Source organism: Trachurus trachurus (genome assembly GCF_905171665.1).
Source record: "Trachurus trachurus genome assembly, chromosome: 1".
Taxonomy (NCBI): domain Eukaryota; kingdom Metazoa; phylum Chordata; class Actinopteri; order Carangiformes; family Carangidae; genus Trachurus; species Trachurus trachurus.
In genome coordinates, this window is record NC_139891.1 from 197663 (window position 1) to 213643 (window position 15981).

Consider the following 15981-nt stretch of genomic DNA (forward strand, 5'->3'; position numbering starts at 1 on the left):
AATAAATAAACATCATTGGACACAAGTGTTATCAATTTTGAGTTGTTGTGTTCAACCGGTGAAACTTGTGCTTTACTTGTGTTTGACTTTTGCCACCTGTGCTCAGCATTATGCAACACAGGTGCATCACAATGAAAATGTGTTGGTAAGATGAGTCTAAACAGGTGAAAAGTGCTGATGGTTTTGCCAAAAGAGTGACTGATTCAGTCAGTGGGTTCAGGCAACTGAGAATTTGGTTCAGACAACAGGGTTTAGTGTTTTAGCAATTGAGAAAAACTGTAAGACACTGAACTTTCTTTTTGTTTTCTTCCTAATGATTGGTGTCTATCTTCAGTTTGATTTACTGAAATGCATCTGTTTAATTCTGCCATTATCACAGTTTACACTGTTTACTATGTTGAGTGAAAAATGATTAAATTTTGATTCTTGGTGAGGTTGTTATTGAATGTAATTAATATACCAAATCTTCAAGTGTTCAACTTCTCTTAAAGCTATCAGTAAGCGATCCGGTGGTTTTGGCTAACTTCTTGTCAGCAGATGGAGTTAGCAGTCCCCGCCCTCGTCCCTACGTCACCACATTCACGCGCATCCCTTGGCTGCACACACAGAGAGGACCGCCCCTTTATGCCGTTCTCTCTCCTCATTGGATAAAGGTTGTAGGATACAAGGAAAGTTTTCTCCTCGGCTTACAGCAGAGCAGAGTGACTGACAGACCCGTGTTTCAGACCAAACACTCTATAGAAGTGATTGCTGTCGGAAGATAGAACTATTTAAGACTTATATTAATATTAACACAAACATTCCACTTCTGCTTTAATGTAACATGAGTCTTCTCTAGGTCTGACATGTAAAAGATCATCACAACCTCATGAAGTTGACCTGTGACCTCTCACCTTTGACTTCCAGTTTTACAGCAGTGAATTCATCCAGGCCAGTGTTTCTATGGACGCCACAAAGGTACCACCCAGAATCCTGTTGGGTCAGTCTGTTGATGTCCACTGTGAATCTTAATGAGTCATCAGTCAGTGTGTAACGTCCCTGGTGTTTCCGGTCAGAGGTGACCACTGCCTGCTGCAGACATGTGGAGGGCTGCTTTCCTCTGCAGAAGTACTTCAGCTTGTTCTGGTTCACAGACTCGTACACACAACTGATGGACACTGAACCCTCCTCTTGACCGTGGATTGTGGTGAACCAGTCACAGCAGCTGTCTGTCAGTGAGAAACACAGTCAGCTACTGCAGGAAACATGACAATCAATCATCAGACAACATAAATAAGGTTTTATATTCAGCTCAGTGTTTAATGGTTTGTAGTTCATCCACATAATTAACAACCAGGAATAATTAAACACATCATATGTCACATCTGAAAATCATTGTTCTCAAAAACTATTCATTCATTCAGAATATTTTGTTGGTTCATTTACCTGGAACTACGTGTATTTGTACTTCAGCAGGGTAGTGATCAATCAGGATTCCAGTTCTGGTCACCCCACACCAGTATTTCCCAGCATCACTAGAAGTCAGATCAGAGATGGTCGTTGTGTAAACTCATTTGTAATGATCATCAATGATGGAGTATTTGTTGTTCTTCCCTTTTCTCGTTGTAACAAGAACATCGTCATCATTGCCACAGTCATTTCTGCACAGGTATTTGTCACGGGACTCATGACCAGGTTCATAAGGACAGGGAACTTCAACATCTCTCCCTTTGTATCCATACACATGGATCACTGCTGCTGCACTGCTCACACAGCTCAGAGCCACTGCAACTAGAAGAGCACATGAAATAGAAAAGACAGGAAAACAAAGATCATTCTCCATTATCTTTTACATCACATGTTGACAGAGATTTTACATGTCACTCTCCTCACTCTACATTCTGTGTTATAGAAATTGATCATTCCTGCGTTACCCGGAGAGAACAAACCAGTAGAAGCTACTTACTGTTGAAGATGAACTGCAGGTATCGAAAGATCCCCATCTTCACTTTTCATTTGAAAACAGAAACTAAAGTAGATGTAGCTGTGAACCTTTGTACGTGTGAATGTGTTAAACACACTAATGAAACAGCTGTTACACCCCCAGCATGTGTCAGTAAAACCTCAGGTTTACTTTTGCATCAGCTAAAACATTTATGAACATTGTCTTCTGAGAGGCAGGTGAGACTGGGTGAAGTGTCCAGTACAAACTATGACTGCGTCAAAAACACGAGTCTCCCTCTGACCACGGGCCCGCTCCGTCTCCACCTCCCACTGGCCTGTCCCAGCAAAGTCTGATGTCTGCCTCACACTCAGCACAGACACACACACACACACACACACACACACACACACACACACACACACACACACACACACACACACACACACACACACACACACACACACACACACACACACACACGTTGTTGAACATATTGCATTTACATTAGCTATCAATATCCTGAGGAACCATCTGTAAAAACGAAAATACAGCAAACACTTATATATATATATTTATATATATACGTATATATATATTATATTATATTATATTATATTATATATTATATTGTCATAAGCAGTTGAGAATCAGTTGAGTAAACCCTCAACTGATTGCCTTCAGCCATATTTCGCAGCAGAAAGAAGGTCAGACGACAAAGAGCGATCAATGGCAGCCTTCATTCTGGTTACCTTTGGGTGGCCGTCCCAGTACCCAGTATCACTGTTGTTACCCCCTGGGCCCCCCACCAGAAAATACTCTGAACCTGCCCCTGCACACAAATGCACACAAACAGGTTGACAGCTCCTCAGTGTCAATGCTCAGAGAAAGATGATCATGTGACTGTCTCATTAGCTTTGTCTTTGTCGACAGAGATCACACCCAGCCCCCATGGCACTATTTCTGCAAGGACATTTTCTAGTTCAATAATTCTTTTGTCAGGCAAGTTTATCTATTAGTTTTTTCGCCTTTCGAGCATCTGAACACATCACAGGAAATCTTGAAACAAATAAAAGGTTCAGAATAGATAAAAAAAATTAGAGAACTGTGTTAAAACAGAACTGCTCATGGTAAAATTTCGGAAGTGTTGGAACAAACGCCTCAAGAACAGCCACAAAAATATAGATGTAATCAGTGATACTGCCAACCTTCATTTTAGTGTTCATCCTGTTAGTCCGATTGTTGATCACAATGATTGTTGGTCACAATGACTGAAAGTTTGCAATAAATTGATATACTTGATGAGTGGTGGGCTTTTTCACTAGACAAAAGTGAAAACTGAAAGTGACAAAAAATTCCAAAATAAGAGCTTTAATATGAAATGTCAAAATAAGAGTACTGATGTGTTGATGTTTGGAACTATAATATTTCATCTCACACTAAAAAAAGACTTGAAGTGATTATTCTGTTTGCAGTAATGAGCTTTTTGTATTTTTGTGTCCAGTAGAACAGTGAAACACGTCACATGTCAAACCCTCATACAGTCTATGGTCAAACCACAGGATCATTTTTTCATGTAAAGTCACATGATGTATCCATCACTGGATTCCAGTGATGTCATCATATTCTGATGTCACATGTGATGTCATGACATGACATTCTGCTATCTCACATGATGTCATACAGTCACAGAATCTTCAAAGGATTCACACATGATGTCATACAGAATGTTCCTTTGATCTCTAGTAAGGAAGGCTATAAACCTGAGCTCACACAGACATCTCTCAGTGCATACTAACAGTGACCGAGACTAAGTCCCACATTTCTGTTTAGTTACCACTGATCGATTGAAATTAGTTAATTATGAGAAATTACAAGTAATTAATAATTACAAGTAATACATTTAAATAATTAATTAATATCGCTCAACTTCTGCTACATCTTCAACCACGCTAAACATTCTGTGTTCAGCAAAGATGGCAGAACATAACTCAACCAGACAAGCAGTGTTTGAAAATGTCAGCCAGCAACAGGAGTTTTCTCCTCAAATGCTGCACTACCTTCAAACAGCCTTGTTCAACTCACATATCGTGAACAAAGTGTTGGCTGAGGAAAATGCTGCTCTGAAGCAGCAAATGGACTCCTTGGAGTCTACACTCATTGAGACCAGAAACAATCTGGGAAACCTGGGAATGGAGAATGAATCTGCCAAGGCCAGGGAGGCTTGGTATCAGGGCAGGCAGTGGGAAATGGAGCAATTCATCCATGCAAAGATGTATGAACTGCACTGCTGCATGACTGATCTCAATGCCTGCCAGATGAACAGAGACTGGCTCAATAACCAGGTGACTGAGAGGGACCGACATATTAAATATATGGAGGATTCCTTCGCCCAGTCACTGGCTCAAGTCAATGAAACCTGGCAGAACCAGTTAACTGCCAGTCAGGAGCAAACAGCCGCTGAGCTCCAGGCTCTGCAGGAGAGCTGTGAAGAGAAAGACCAGAAGATTCAGCTGATGGAGCACTCCTTCATCCAGTCACAGGCTCAGCTCAGTTCAATGTGGCAGGACCAGTTGACTGCCAGGGAGGAGCAAGCAGCTGCTGAGCTCCAAGCTCTGGAGGTCTCCTTCGCCCAGTCACTAGGCCAGTTCAATGCAACATGGACGAACCAGATGACTGCAAAGGAAGTGAAGGCAGCTGCTGAACTTCAAGCTCTGCAGAAGAGCTGTGACGAGAAGATTAAAGCGATGGATGACTCCTACGCCCAGTCACTTGGCCAGTTCAATATAACATGGAGGAACCAGATGACTGCAAAGGAAGAGAAGGCCACTGCTGAGCTCCAAGCTCTGCAGAAGAGCTGTGACGAGAAGGAAGAGAAGAATAAAGTGATGTGGCAGGACCAGTTGACTGCCAGGGAGGAGCAAGCAGCTGCTGAGCTCCAAGCTCTGCAGAAGAGATGTGACGAGAAGGAAGAGAAGATGGAGGTCTCCTTCGCCCAGTCACTCGGACAGTTCAATGCAACATGGAGGAACCAGATGACTGCAAAGGAAGAGAAGGCCGCTGCTGAGCTCCAAGCTCTGCAGGAGAGTTGTGACGAGAAGATTAAAATGATGGAGGATTCCTTCGCCCAGTCGCAGGCTCAGCTTAATTCAACGTGGGAGAACCAGATGACAGCCCAGGAAGAGAAGGCAGCTGCTGAACTTCAAGCTCTGCAGGAAAACTATGACAAGAAAGTTGAGCTCATCATGCAAGAGAAGGACAAAGTGATCGCCAGTGCTACGACTGAAAATACAACACTGGCACAAAAGAACTTGGAGTGCTGGCTGGAACTCCAGGACATGAAGGCCGAGCTCCAGCAATGTGAGGCTGACTGCACAGCCAACGTCAATGCCCTGCATCAGATGACTGTAAAGGAAGAGAAGGCAGCTGCTGAGCTTCAAGCTCTGCAGATGAGCTGTGAGGAGAAGGTCGAGCTCCTCATTAAAGAGAAGAATGAGGAGATCACCAGAGTCGAGACTGAGTGCAACCTCAAACTCGATAACATAAAGACCAAGCTCCTGCAATACGAGGCTGACTGCGAGGCCAAAGTCAACACCCTGCAGCAAAGACTTGCACAGGAGAAGAAAGAGAAAGAACAGCTGCACAGAAAGAGAATAGACATGGAGGAGAGCTGGCTCAACAAGGAGAGACACTGGCTGTTACAGACCAGAAGGATGGAGGAAGACATGCAGCGTCTGACCAGTGAAAACACTGAGCTTCAGGAAGTGGCCTCCAGAACTGATAAGGAGAAAGCAAAGATTAAGAAGGAGGAAGAGAAGAGGGTCAAAGAGGAGATGAAGGAGCGGAAGAAGCAGGAGAAGAAAGAAAAGGATGAAAGAGAGAAAAATGAGAGGGTGGAGAGGAGAGAAAGAGAGGAGCAAGAGAGGAGAGAAAAAGAGGAGAGAGAAAAAAATGAGAAAAGGGAAAAGAGAGAAAGAAAAGAACAAGAAAGGAGAGAATGTGAGGAAAGAGAAAATAACGAGAAGAGAGTGAGGGCTGAAAGAAAAGAACAAGAGAGAAAAGAAAAAGAGGAGAGAGAACAGAATGAGAAGAGGGAGAGGAGAGAAAGGAAAGAACGAGAGAAAAAAGAAAGGGAGGAGAGGAAGAGAAGGAGAATGGAAGAGTAGAAGAATAACAAGCCCCTCCCCTCAAATCCCCCCCTGCCCCTTTAACTCCCACCCTCCACCCTTTACCCACCAATACCCTCCGATTATCCCCAAGACAAAACCCCTCTCTTACCCACCCTGATTACCCCAAGACAAAACCCCTCTCTTACCCACCCTGATAACCCCCCGATTACCCCCAAGACAAAACCCTCTCTAACCCGCCCCGATTACCCTCCGCCATATATTTGTAGATATATTTTTTACTATTAAAATAAATAAAAAACTAAATATATATAAATATATTTTTAAATACTATAAAAAACTATATTTAAAAAAAAACTATAAATATATATATTTTTTTCAATTTTTTTAAAAACACATTTTTTTCAATTTTTTTAAAAACACATTTTTTTCAGTTTTTTAAAAAACTATATATTTTCTTTAGTTAAAAAAAAAAACTATAACTTTTTTTCAATTTTTAAAAAACTATATTTTTTAAACTTTTTTTTACATTTTTTTTTTTACAGAGACAACCCTATATTTTTCCTCTCCAGGAACCATCACCTTATCGTGGTGGAGAGGTTTGCGTGTCCCTGTGAACCTGAAGCCTATGCTGTCTGGAGCAATGTGCTCCCATGGCAAATTGGTCTCAAGGGAGGGGCCAGACAAAGAATGGTTCAAGAAGACCGCGAGAGAAAATCAAGGCAAAAAGAGGTCACCCTGCCGGAGGAAGGCCAGGGCCCCGTTTTAACCGACCTGGACAGGGCATTCGCGAACGTGTCGCGGTGTCGCTCATTCACTGAATGTGTAGCACATTCAGTGAATGAGCCATTCATACGTTCACTGAACGTACTACCAGGGCCGTTGGTAGGAATTCTGGGCCCCTGAAAGAATACTAAAGTGGGCCCCTACCCCCTGACTCTCCACTTTTTCTTTCTTAGACTACGTATGTATTATCATTTTTTATTTGGCCTACTTTGTTTTGATGCTAATGCAGCATTACTATGAGTATTAGTCAGGGTCTTATGCAGAATAATTCAGTCATACAAAGATTAGACTACTGGGTTTTTTTGTGGGCCCTACTGGGCGCTGGGCCCCCAGAATTATCACCTTTCTCCCCTATACAATGCCCCTGCGTACTACACAATGAATGTGAGCCTCAGGGCAGAGCCATGAACTGAAACATGAATCGTTGGGCTGTGTTTCAGGTCAGGAAGCAGCACTAACCTGGAAGTGTATGTGCTGCAGTAGATTGAAGGCCTGAGCGTAGAGGCGCAGATACAGCAGCACCTCACTGTGGTGCATGTTGTTGGGAAGCTCAGCAGGAGGAGGGAAGTCACTGAAAGACAAAACAGCAATGAAGTGTTATGTGCATATGGTTGTATGACTTTTATATAACTAGATACACTTCACACTTTTTATTTATTTATTTATTTATTTATTTTTATATTTTATTCATAGTGCAATGCAGGTGATAAACAATACAAGTAAAATTCACAGTCTTAATGAGATGCAATAAAAGACATCGTCCATCAAACACATCACAGACACTGCGCTTTGAGACTTTTAGTGAAATGTGTGTCTTGTTTATCTGCTTTTTACCAACTTTGATATAAAACATCATACAGTAACACTTTTGTTTGCTACTGCACAGGGGGAAATCTAAATGAATCAAATCCATCTGATGATTAAAATGAATTAAATGACTAATATGAGATATACGTAATTCCTGCCTTCACATATTTCAAACTGGCCAAATGGAAGAAGTGTTTCTGCTTTAACTCATGCAGTCTCAATTATGTTACTCACTATTTAAAGCAACTGTTGTGCGGCTGTTTTTCAGTGTTCTGCTTATTTCTATTTAAAACACATACAGACACTGTAATAAAAGGAGAAACATATTCATTTCCTACTCTTGCACTGCTCTCTCTCTCTGTGAGGATGAATATGCACCACATCTAGATTCAGTTCAGGTCATGAATAATCAGACCTGATGGCCACCAACATGCTGATATTCTCACCTGTAATTTTAAAATAAAGAAGAAACTGTATTTCAACAAGAGTTTTTAATTATTTATTGAACTTTACATAATTGAAACTTTAGCTCATCATGCGTATTGACCTGACACAGTTATCCACTACTGCTTACGTAGTGTAAATCTGTACACAATGTTATCACATTTAGGGTACATGTAAAAGCTGCACAGTAAAATAAATACAAAGCTATAAACATGTATCACCAAAAAGAAAGGACCATGAAAGCACCAGATGCTGTGATATTGCAGTTTGGACCTTTGGTGTTGAATACGTGCTGCTGTGCTTCAGTGAACAGATGTGTGAAAACCATAGACTGTAAAAAGAGTGAAAACGTATCATCACATGTGTTTCTAGGAGGTGTATTTGCTGCTTTCCCTTCATTTCAATGCTGCACATGCACATTGTGATTGTTGCTAACTCTCTACCTGCAGTTGTGGTTGGACTGTTGGTCCTGATATTTTTGATCATTCTGATTTATAAAGGCAAATGCAACAAAGTGCAAGGTACAGTATGTTTTACATGCACGCACATGCATGCACCCACACTTGCAAACATACAGTACACGCATGCACACCTGATTTTTTATGTTGCTTGATGTTGTTTTGAGGAGCTGGGCTCATATAACAGAGTATCAAATACATCTGTAATAATCAAAAGGACCAGCCTCGATTTTGGCCAGATTACAAAGGTTGTACAACAGATTATTCTGTAATTCCATTAAAATAAACAGGATTATCTGAAGACCACAATTTGGGACAATTGTTACTCCAAAATCCAAGTTTTGACCACAGCCATACTGGTCAGCTCCTGCTTGCACTGCTGACCTGACAGACAGAGTAGATGTCTTCAGTCACACTGAGGCTTTGATATACACTTTCAGCTGCTTTTGCAGTTTGATGACGATTGACTCGCTGCTTTGAGCCACAGGAAACTTCTGGATTTTCATAAATCTAAAAAAACAGAGAAGAAAAAGAAGAAGACATGAACAGAGAAACAGACAGGAGGAGGACAGTCAGCTGCACTAAAAACAACTGTGACTATTGGTTTGTCAGTTTGATCCATGTTTCAATCCAGTATGAGAGTTTGGAAAAGTCAGATGTACAATAAATCTTGTTTCATGATTTATTGTACAGCTGACCTTTCCTTTAGCATCAAAAAAATGAAATTTCAGAGTCAACAGGTAGAAATTTCCTGAGCCCATTGATTTTCCCATGGGGATGAATGTTTTCAACTCAATGATGTAGGCTACAGCTATATCAAAATGTAAAAAAGCAAAAACAAAAGAAAAAGATTATGATATGATCTGATTATGAAAAAGATTTTATTCTGTGGGTAATGGGGGCGGGACTAGATAAGCTTTTGCTTCTCCCGCTTTCCCTTTCGGCCATGTGTATTGTATTACTCGAACTAAGATGAAGTGTGATGATGATGATTTAAATTGACATGCCCGAAATAAACAAATTGATTGATTGATTGATTGATTGATGTTCACTGTGTGAGTTTAGTTTTAGTCACGTGCTCTTACATTATCCACACTCATCATTTCTTCAGCTCCAGCTGTCACTGCTGTGTTCATGCTGATGTCAGCTCCTAGACACACACACAGAGCCATATAGCACAACATACTGAGTCATGTGTGAACCAGTGTGTGTGTGTGTGTTCATGTTGTGTTATGATGTATACCTTTAGTTTTCCATTTGTAAACTACGACAAAGGAAAATGCCAGAATCAGCAGCACAGGAGGCAAAATGTAGAGCACCATGTTGATGGACTTAACATCTGAAGAGAAACAGAGCAGAGTGAAAACACACACACACACAAACAAGCACACACACACACACATCCACGCACGCATGCATGCACACACACACCTTTGTCAGGTTTGCTTGGCATATGTGTTGACTGGGATCTGACAGTTTCCGTTTCAGTGACAGTTTCCAGTTCAGTGACAGTTTCCAGTTCAGTGCTGGTCGTCTGTGGAGAGACTGTCACAGACACTTTTAAGACACTGAACTTTCATGTTGTGTCCTTCAAAATTATGATATTCACACCTGTGGTTTAGCGTTTAAATTGCTGGGGTTTTTTTTCTCATTGACTGTCTTCATCTCATGATGCCACTCAGACTGTGACCACACACAGTTCACAATGTTTATTATGTCAGAGAAAAAAACAATTTAAAGGGATAATCCAACATTTTTTTAAATGTCTTGCCTCACTCCCGAGTCCATGACCAGCAGATAGACACCATCCTTTCGACTGTGCGTGCAGTAACAAGGGAGATACGGGCAGAACTGGCGCACCGCTAATTAGCTTAGCTCAAATGCTGGAAGTGTATGGGTAGTGTTAGCCTGCCTCCACCTAAAGTCATCAGAGAAACTCTTCAGCAACTCTAAACGGAAATCGGTGGGCCGATCTTCGTCTCAGAGCTGACAAAACTCTCCGGTAAGGCATCTTGAGCGGTCAAATGCCGGTAACGGGACCAGATCGGTCAAAACGGAGGGTTCAAGCAAAGACGGTTTATTTTGGTTCAAGCTAGCTACATCGAGGGTAGGTTAGCTTCCTATTTCAAAGTAAAAACACAAATTCTATCGTCATGGTTTTCTGTATAGCCCAACGGGTGTGAAAGTAACCGGACGGCTAGCTTGAGTAGCGCCGAATTCGTCCAAACAAAATTGTAAACAGCTGGTATTTAGACAAATTAACGACACACTGCTGATGTAAACGGCTACTTTCTCACCTAAAAATGTTTGAAATGTCGATAAAGTGATATATTTACAGAGTTTAGAGCTAAAATGAAATCAGCTTCTGACTGCTGATTTCAGCTCAGGTAGGAGGCAGGCTAACACTACCTATGCACTTCCAGTGTTTGAGTTAAGCTAATTAGCGGTGCGCCAGCCCTGCCCGTATCTCCCTTGTTACTGCACGCACAGTCGAAAGGATGGTGTCTGTCATGAACTTGGGAGTGAGGCAAGACACGAAAAGAAAATGCTGGCGTATCCCTTTAAGTCACTGGTAAAAATGCTGTGTGCAGTTATGTTTTATGGTAAGTTTGTTATTTAAGTAGTCAAAATGTCATTTAAAGTGTTCAACTTCTCTTACTGTAATAATCTCTTCAGGTCTCTCTGTATGACATGTAAAGCCTGTGAATATTCTCATTTAGTCCAGGTCATTGTTATCTCAAGGAAATTTAACTTGAAAGCAACTGGACTTGGTTATTTGTCTAGGAAGACATTTCACCTCTCATCCAAGAGGCTTCATCAGTTCATGTTCGCATCTGACCAGGTTGAGACTGGTCCACATGTAAAAGATCATCACAACCTCATGAAGTTGACCTGTGACCTCTCACCTTTGACTTCCAGTTTTACAGCAGAGAAGGCATCCAGGCCCGTGTTTTTATGGACGCCACAAAGGTACCACCCAGAATCCTGTTGGGTCAGTCTGTTGATGTCCACTGTGAATCTTAATGAGTCATCGGTCAGTGTGTAACGTCCCTGGTGTTTCCGGTCAGAGGTGACCACTGCCTGCTGCAGACATGTGGAGGGCTGCTTTCCTCTGCAGAAGTACTTCAGCTTGTTCTGGTTCACAGACTCGTACACACAACTGATGGACACTGAACCCTCCTCTTGACCGTGGATTGTGGTGAACCAGTCACAGCAGCTGTCTGTCAGTGAGAAACACAGTCAGCTACTGCAGGAAACATGACAATCAATCATCAGACAATATAAATAAGGTTTTATATTCAGCTCAGTGTTTATTAGTTTATGGTTCATCCACATAATTAACAACCAGGAATAATTAAACAAGTGTAGTAAGTTTAGCTCTTTTCATACAGTATGTCACATCTGAAAATCATTGTTCAAAAGCTATTTTTTCATTCAAAATATTTTGTTTTACCTGGAACTACATGCATTTGTACTTCAGCAGGGTAGTAATCAATTCCAATTTCGGTCACCCCACACCAGTATTTCCCACCATCACCAGAAGTTAGCCCAGAGATGGTCGTTGTGTAAACTCGTTTATGATCATCAATGATGGAGTATTTGTTGTTCTTCCCTTGTGTCGTTGTAACAAGAACATCTTCATCATTGCCACAGTCATTCCTGCACAGGTATTTCTCATGGGACTCATAACCACGTGCATAAGGACAGGGAACTCGAACATCTCTCCCTTTGTATCCATACACATGGATCACTGCTGCTCCAACACTCACACAGCTCAGAGCCACTGCAACTAGAAGAGCACATAGAAAACCATTGCTGGAACCAGGTCTTCTTTCAGTGTAACTTGTATTTGTTTCAGTTAAACTGAGGTCACGGTTGTGTGTATAATGGACATTAAACACATCTTCATTCATTAAGTTTAATTTCCAAGACAAATTGACTGGTGTTGCTTTGTAATTTTCTCTTAAATCCACTTGTACTGATCATAATAAAATACAGAGAACTTACTGCAGAGGATGAGCAGCAGGAATCGAAGGCTCCTCGTCAACATGTTACTGCAAAGAAACAGAAACCTTGGCTAATGTGGTCATATATAAATGATGCTCCTGTGTGGGGACTGATTCTTCACACGAATGTCACATCAAGAGTGACAATGGGTGTGAATTATAACGCCTAAATGATGTGTTATCAAATGTTGCAATCTATCTGTGAGAAGATCAGACTGACTGTGGCCTTTTTAAATGGTTTCTTCATATAAAGGAGGATTTTAAATATTTCAAAGCTTCTACTGTATTTCCTTCAGTTTTGTCCCTTTGTATATTATTAAAAAGTGAGTTTGTGTAAGAGAGACTTAAAGGGATAGTTCAACATTTTGGCAAATTGGCCCATTGCCATAATCCCTATAGTCATAGCAGTAGGTTCGTTACCTTTATTTGTCGGTGTAAGCTATTTTTAGAACGGAGGAGCGGAGCGGCAGGCTGCTCAGAGCTACACTATGGAGGCTAATGGAATTTCTTGGTTTCCCTCATCAAACTCATCAAATACAAAATCCCAAAACTCCAAAACGCTTTCGTGGACAAGTTGTGAGCTGCACAATCACCACGCTATGAGATAATAATAGAACGTTACGAGACAGAGTTGTTTTAGAGGTAAATTCATGCAAAACCGCTGATGCGCGTTGCGTTCAGGGACAGTTTTTCAGCAAGCAGACTCTGTATTTACCTAGAAAATGGCTCCGTTTCGTAACGTTCCATTATTATCTCATAGCGTGGTGATTGTGCAGGTCACAACTTGTCCACGAAAGCGTTTTGGAGTTTTGGGATTTTGTATTTGATGAGTTTGATGAGGGAAACCAAGAAATTCCATTAGCCTCCATAGTGTAGCTCTGAACAGCCTGCCGCTCCGCTCCTCCGTTCTAAAAATAGCTTACACCGACAAATAAAGGTAACGAACCTACTGCTATGACTATAGCGATTATGGCAATGGGCCAATTTGCCAAAATGTTGAACTATCCCTTTAATCACTTTTTAACAATCTAACCACATTGTTAAATTAAACCTTTTACAGTTGCAACTCCTAAAAAGAGGAACTGTGAGCAAATCATCTTAAAGCAGAAGTAAGCGGAATGTTTGTGTTAATATAAGTCTTAAATAGTTCTATCTTCCGATGGCAATCACTTTTATTGAGTGTTTGGTCTGAAACACGGGTCTGTCAGTCACTCTGCTCTGCTGTAAGCCGAGGAGAAAACTTTCCTTGTATCCTACAACCTTTATCCAATGAGGAGAGAGAACGGCATAAAGGGGCGGTCCTCTCTGTGTGTGCAGCCAAGGGATGCGCGTGAATGTGGTGACGTAGGGACGAGGGCGGGGACTGCTAACTCCATCGGAAGTTAGCCAAAACGACCGGATCACTTACTTCTGCTTTAACAATCACATGGAAAGGGTCAGTGACCGCAGAGGAATCTGAAGTTTCAAGCATTTATCCTCTAGATTAATGTTCCACAATTCACACTTAACCTAATTACAGTATGTGCTGAGATCTCATACAGTAGATGAATGATTCTTCTGCCTGTGTTTATTAAGTTAGTGTAATGTTGAATGTGTTTTGGATGTGGACAGCTTCATTGTCAGAGAACCATACTGTGAGGCTGCTTCTTAGGTCTGCCCAATAAACATAATAAAAGAGGAAGTTCTGATGCACACATATATTCAATGGATTATCAGGTAATTTGCCTTGGACTGGGGTCACAAGTCAAATGGTAAAATGCCCCAATGTGTTTCACAAACCTATTGTACAGTATACCACCAGTGGAGCAAGTGGAGGAATACAAATACAATGGACACAACTCAGTTTCAACTGACTTTGTGTCCCGCCCGCCTATGACATTTATGCTGGGGAGCAGCTCATTTATACTGGGGTTCGTGTGCCAGTAAAAGGGGTCTGGTGACGCCCCTGAAAAATACCTTGGCACCATCTTTAACAACCTCCTGAAATTCTCCTCTAACACTGAGGAGATTCTAAGAAGATGTCAAAGCCGACATTATCTCTTGAGGAAGCTCTGCTCCGTCTTACTATTATTTACTATTGTTTCATTCAGTGTTATCACATTCTCCTTTACCTGCTATTCCCACTCCATCAGCCTCCAGAACTGGAACCGCCTGCTGAGCACAGTTTCAGTGTCTCCCAATGTCATCAACGGACTTCCTATCAGGACTCTCGTATCCACCTATGAGCAACACACATGCAGGCTGGCCGGCAGCATCATCCAGGAGTCAGGACCCCTCACATGCTCTCCACTCTACATTTGAGTGGCTTCCCTCTGGATGGCGGCTCCCCTCTGCCCTGGCTGCAGAACTCAGAGGAGGAAGACACACACACATTCATACACATTCACATTTCAGAATCAGCCTTTATTGTCACTATACAGAAGTACAGCGAAATTACAGCTGCAGCCATCATTGGTGCAGCCTGCGGACCCCGCTTGTTGCACTGGGGGGTGAAAGTGGCGAAAGTGTGGGATGGAACAATCAACAGGTGTCCGTGAAGAGGGGAGGGAGGAATAGGAATACAGAGCGTCTCACTGCAGTGATTTCCTGCCACTAGGTCACAGAGAGCATGCAATTGTCTTAGTGCAGTGGTAAAACAAGAAACATGTTAAGACAAACCAAGATAGAAAGAGGTAAAGAGAAAAGGTGGGGGGCATATGCATTATCAAGGTTGCTCATGCAAGATCTGAAAATAAGCCAGATCAAGTGGTAGTGGTTACAGTAGGAAGAGGTTGATACACTAACAAGACAGCTCAGGTGAGATTTGAACCCATGACCTGGGGGTTGGCAAGCAGCCACCACTGGACTAGCAAGACTTCAGGTGATGGGAGGTTGAGACTTTCATGAATGTGAGATCATTCAATGATAGCTGAAAGTTTAGCAGAATAGTATAAATATAGGCAAGAAGTAGAAATAGAAATGTGTTCTGAGGAAATCTATTCTGGGACTGTTGACTCGAGAGACCGGCCTTTCCGTCAAAATAGAAGACCCAAGCTAATAAAATGCGGTGAAACTCTTTAATTTAAGGAATATAATTTACAAGAAAGTCCCCAAGCCATTAAGTTAACCTTTTGCTTTTATGGTATTACAAGTTAATGTTTATTTTATAAGTTTTATGTTGGTGAACACTTTTAGTTTGGTGAATTTGGTGATTTCTGTTTTTACTGTGGTTTCAAATCTGCTTGTGTGACAGTGAATGGCTTACTCCATTTATGAAGCCACTGTTGAACTTCCACTTGCAACAATGGTCTTTGGTTCCAGAAATTGTGGGTTCAAGCCTCAACTGGTCAACTGGCTTGTCTTCTTATTCTCCTGTTTGTTGCTCAGAATTTGCCTAAATTTGCCAAAAATAGCCTAGACCCGACCCATCACTGCGCAGCAGCTATACTTTT

The 15981-nt window shown here is 41.6% G+C and overlaps 1 protein-coding gene across 1 annotated transcript; it reads right to left on the reverse strand.

Annotated features, from left to right (window-relative positions):
- Positions 1 to 858: 858 nt before the first annotated feature.
- On the reverse strand, positions 859 to 12594 carry LOC310991678 (polymeric immunoglobulin receptor-like; the record flags this gene model as incomplete). The annotated part of the gene is made up of 7 exons (XM_083979545.1): positions 859 to 1204; positions 2674 to 2753; positions 7294 to 7405; positions 8870 to 8927; positions 11450 to 11764; positions 11998 to 12333; positions 12552 to 12594. 7 exons carry the CDS (start codon positions 12592 to 12594, stop codon positions 859 to 861), a joined length of 1290 nt encoding a protein of 429 aa, XP_083835671.1.
- Between the last annotated feature and the right edge of the window lie 3387 nt (positions 12595 to 15981).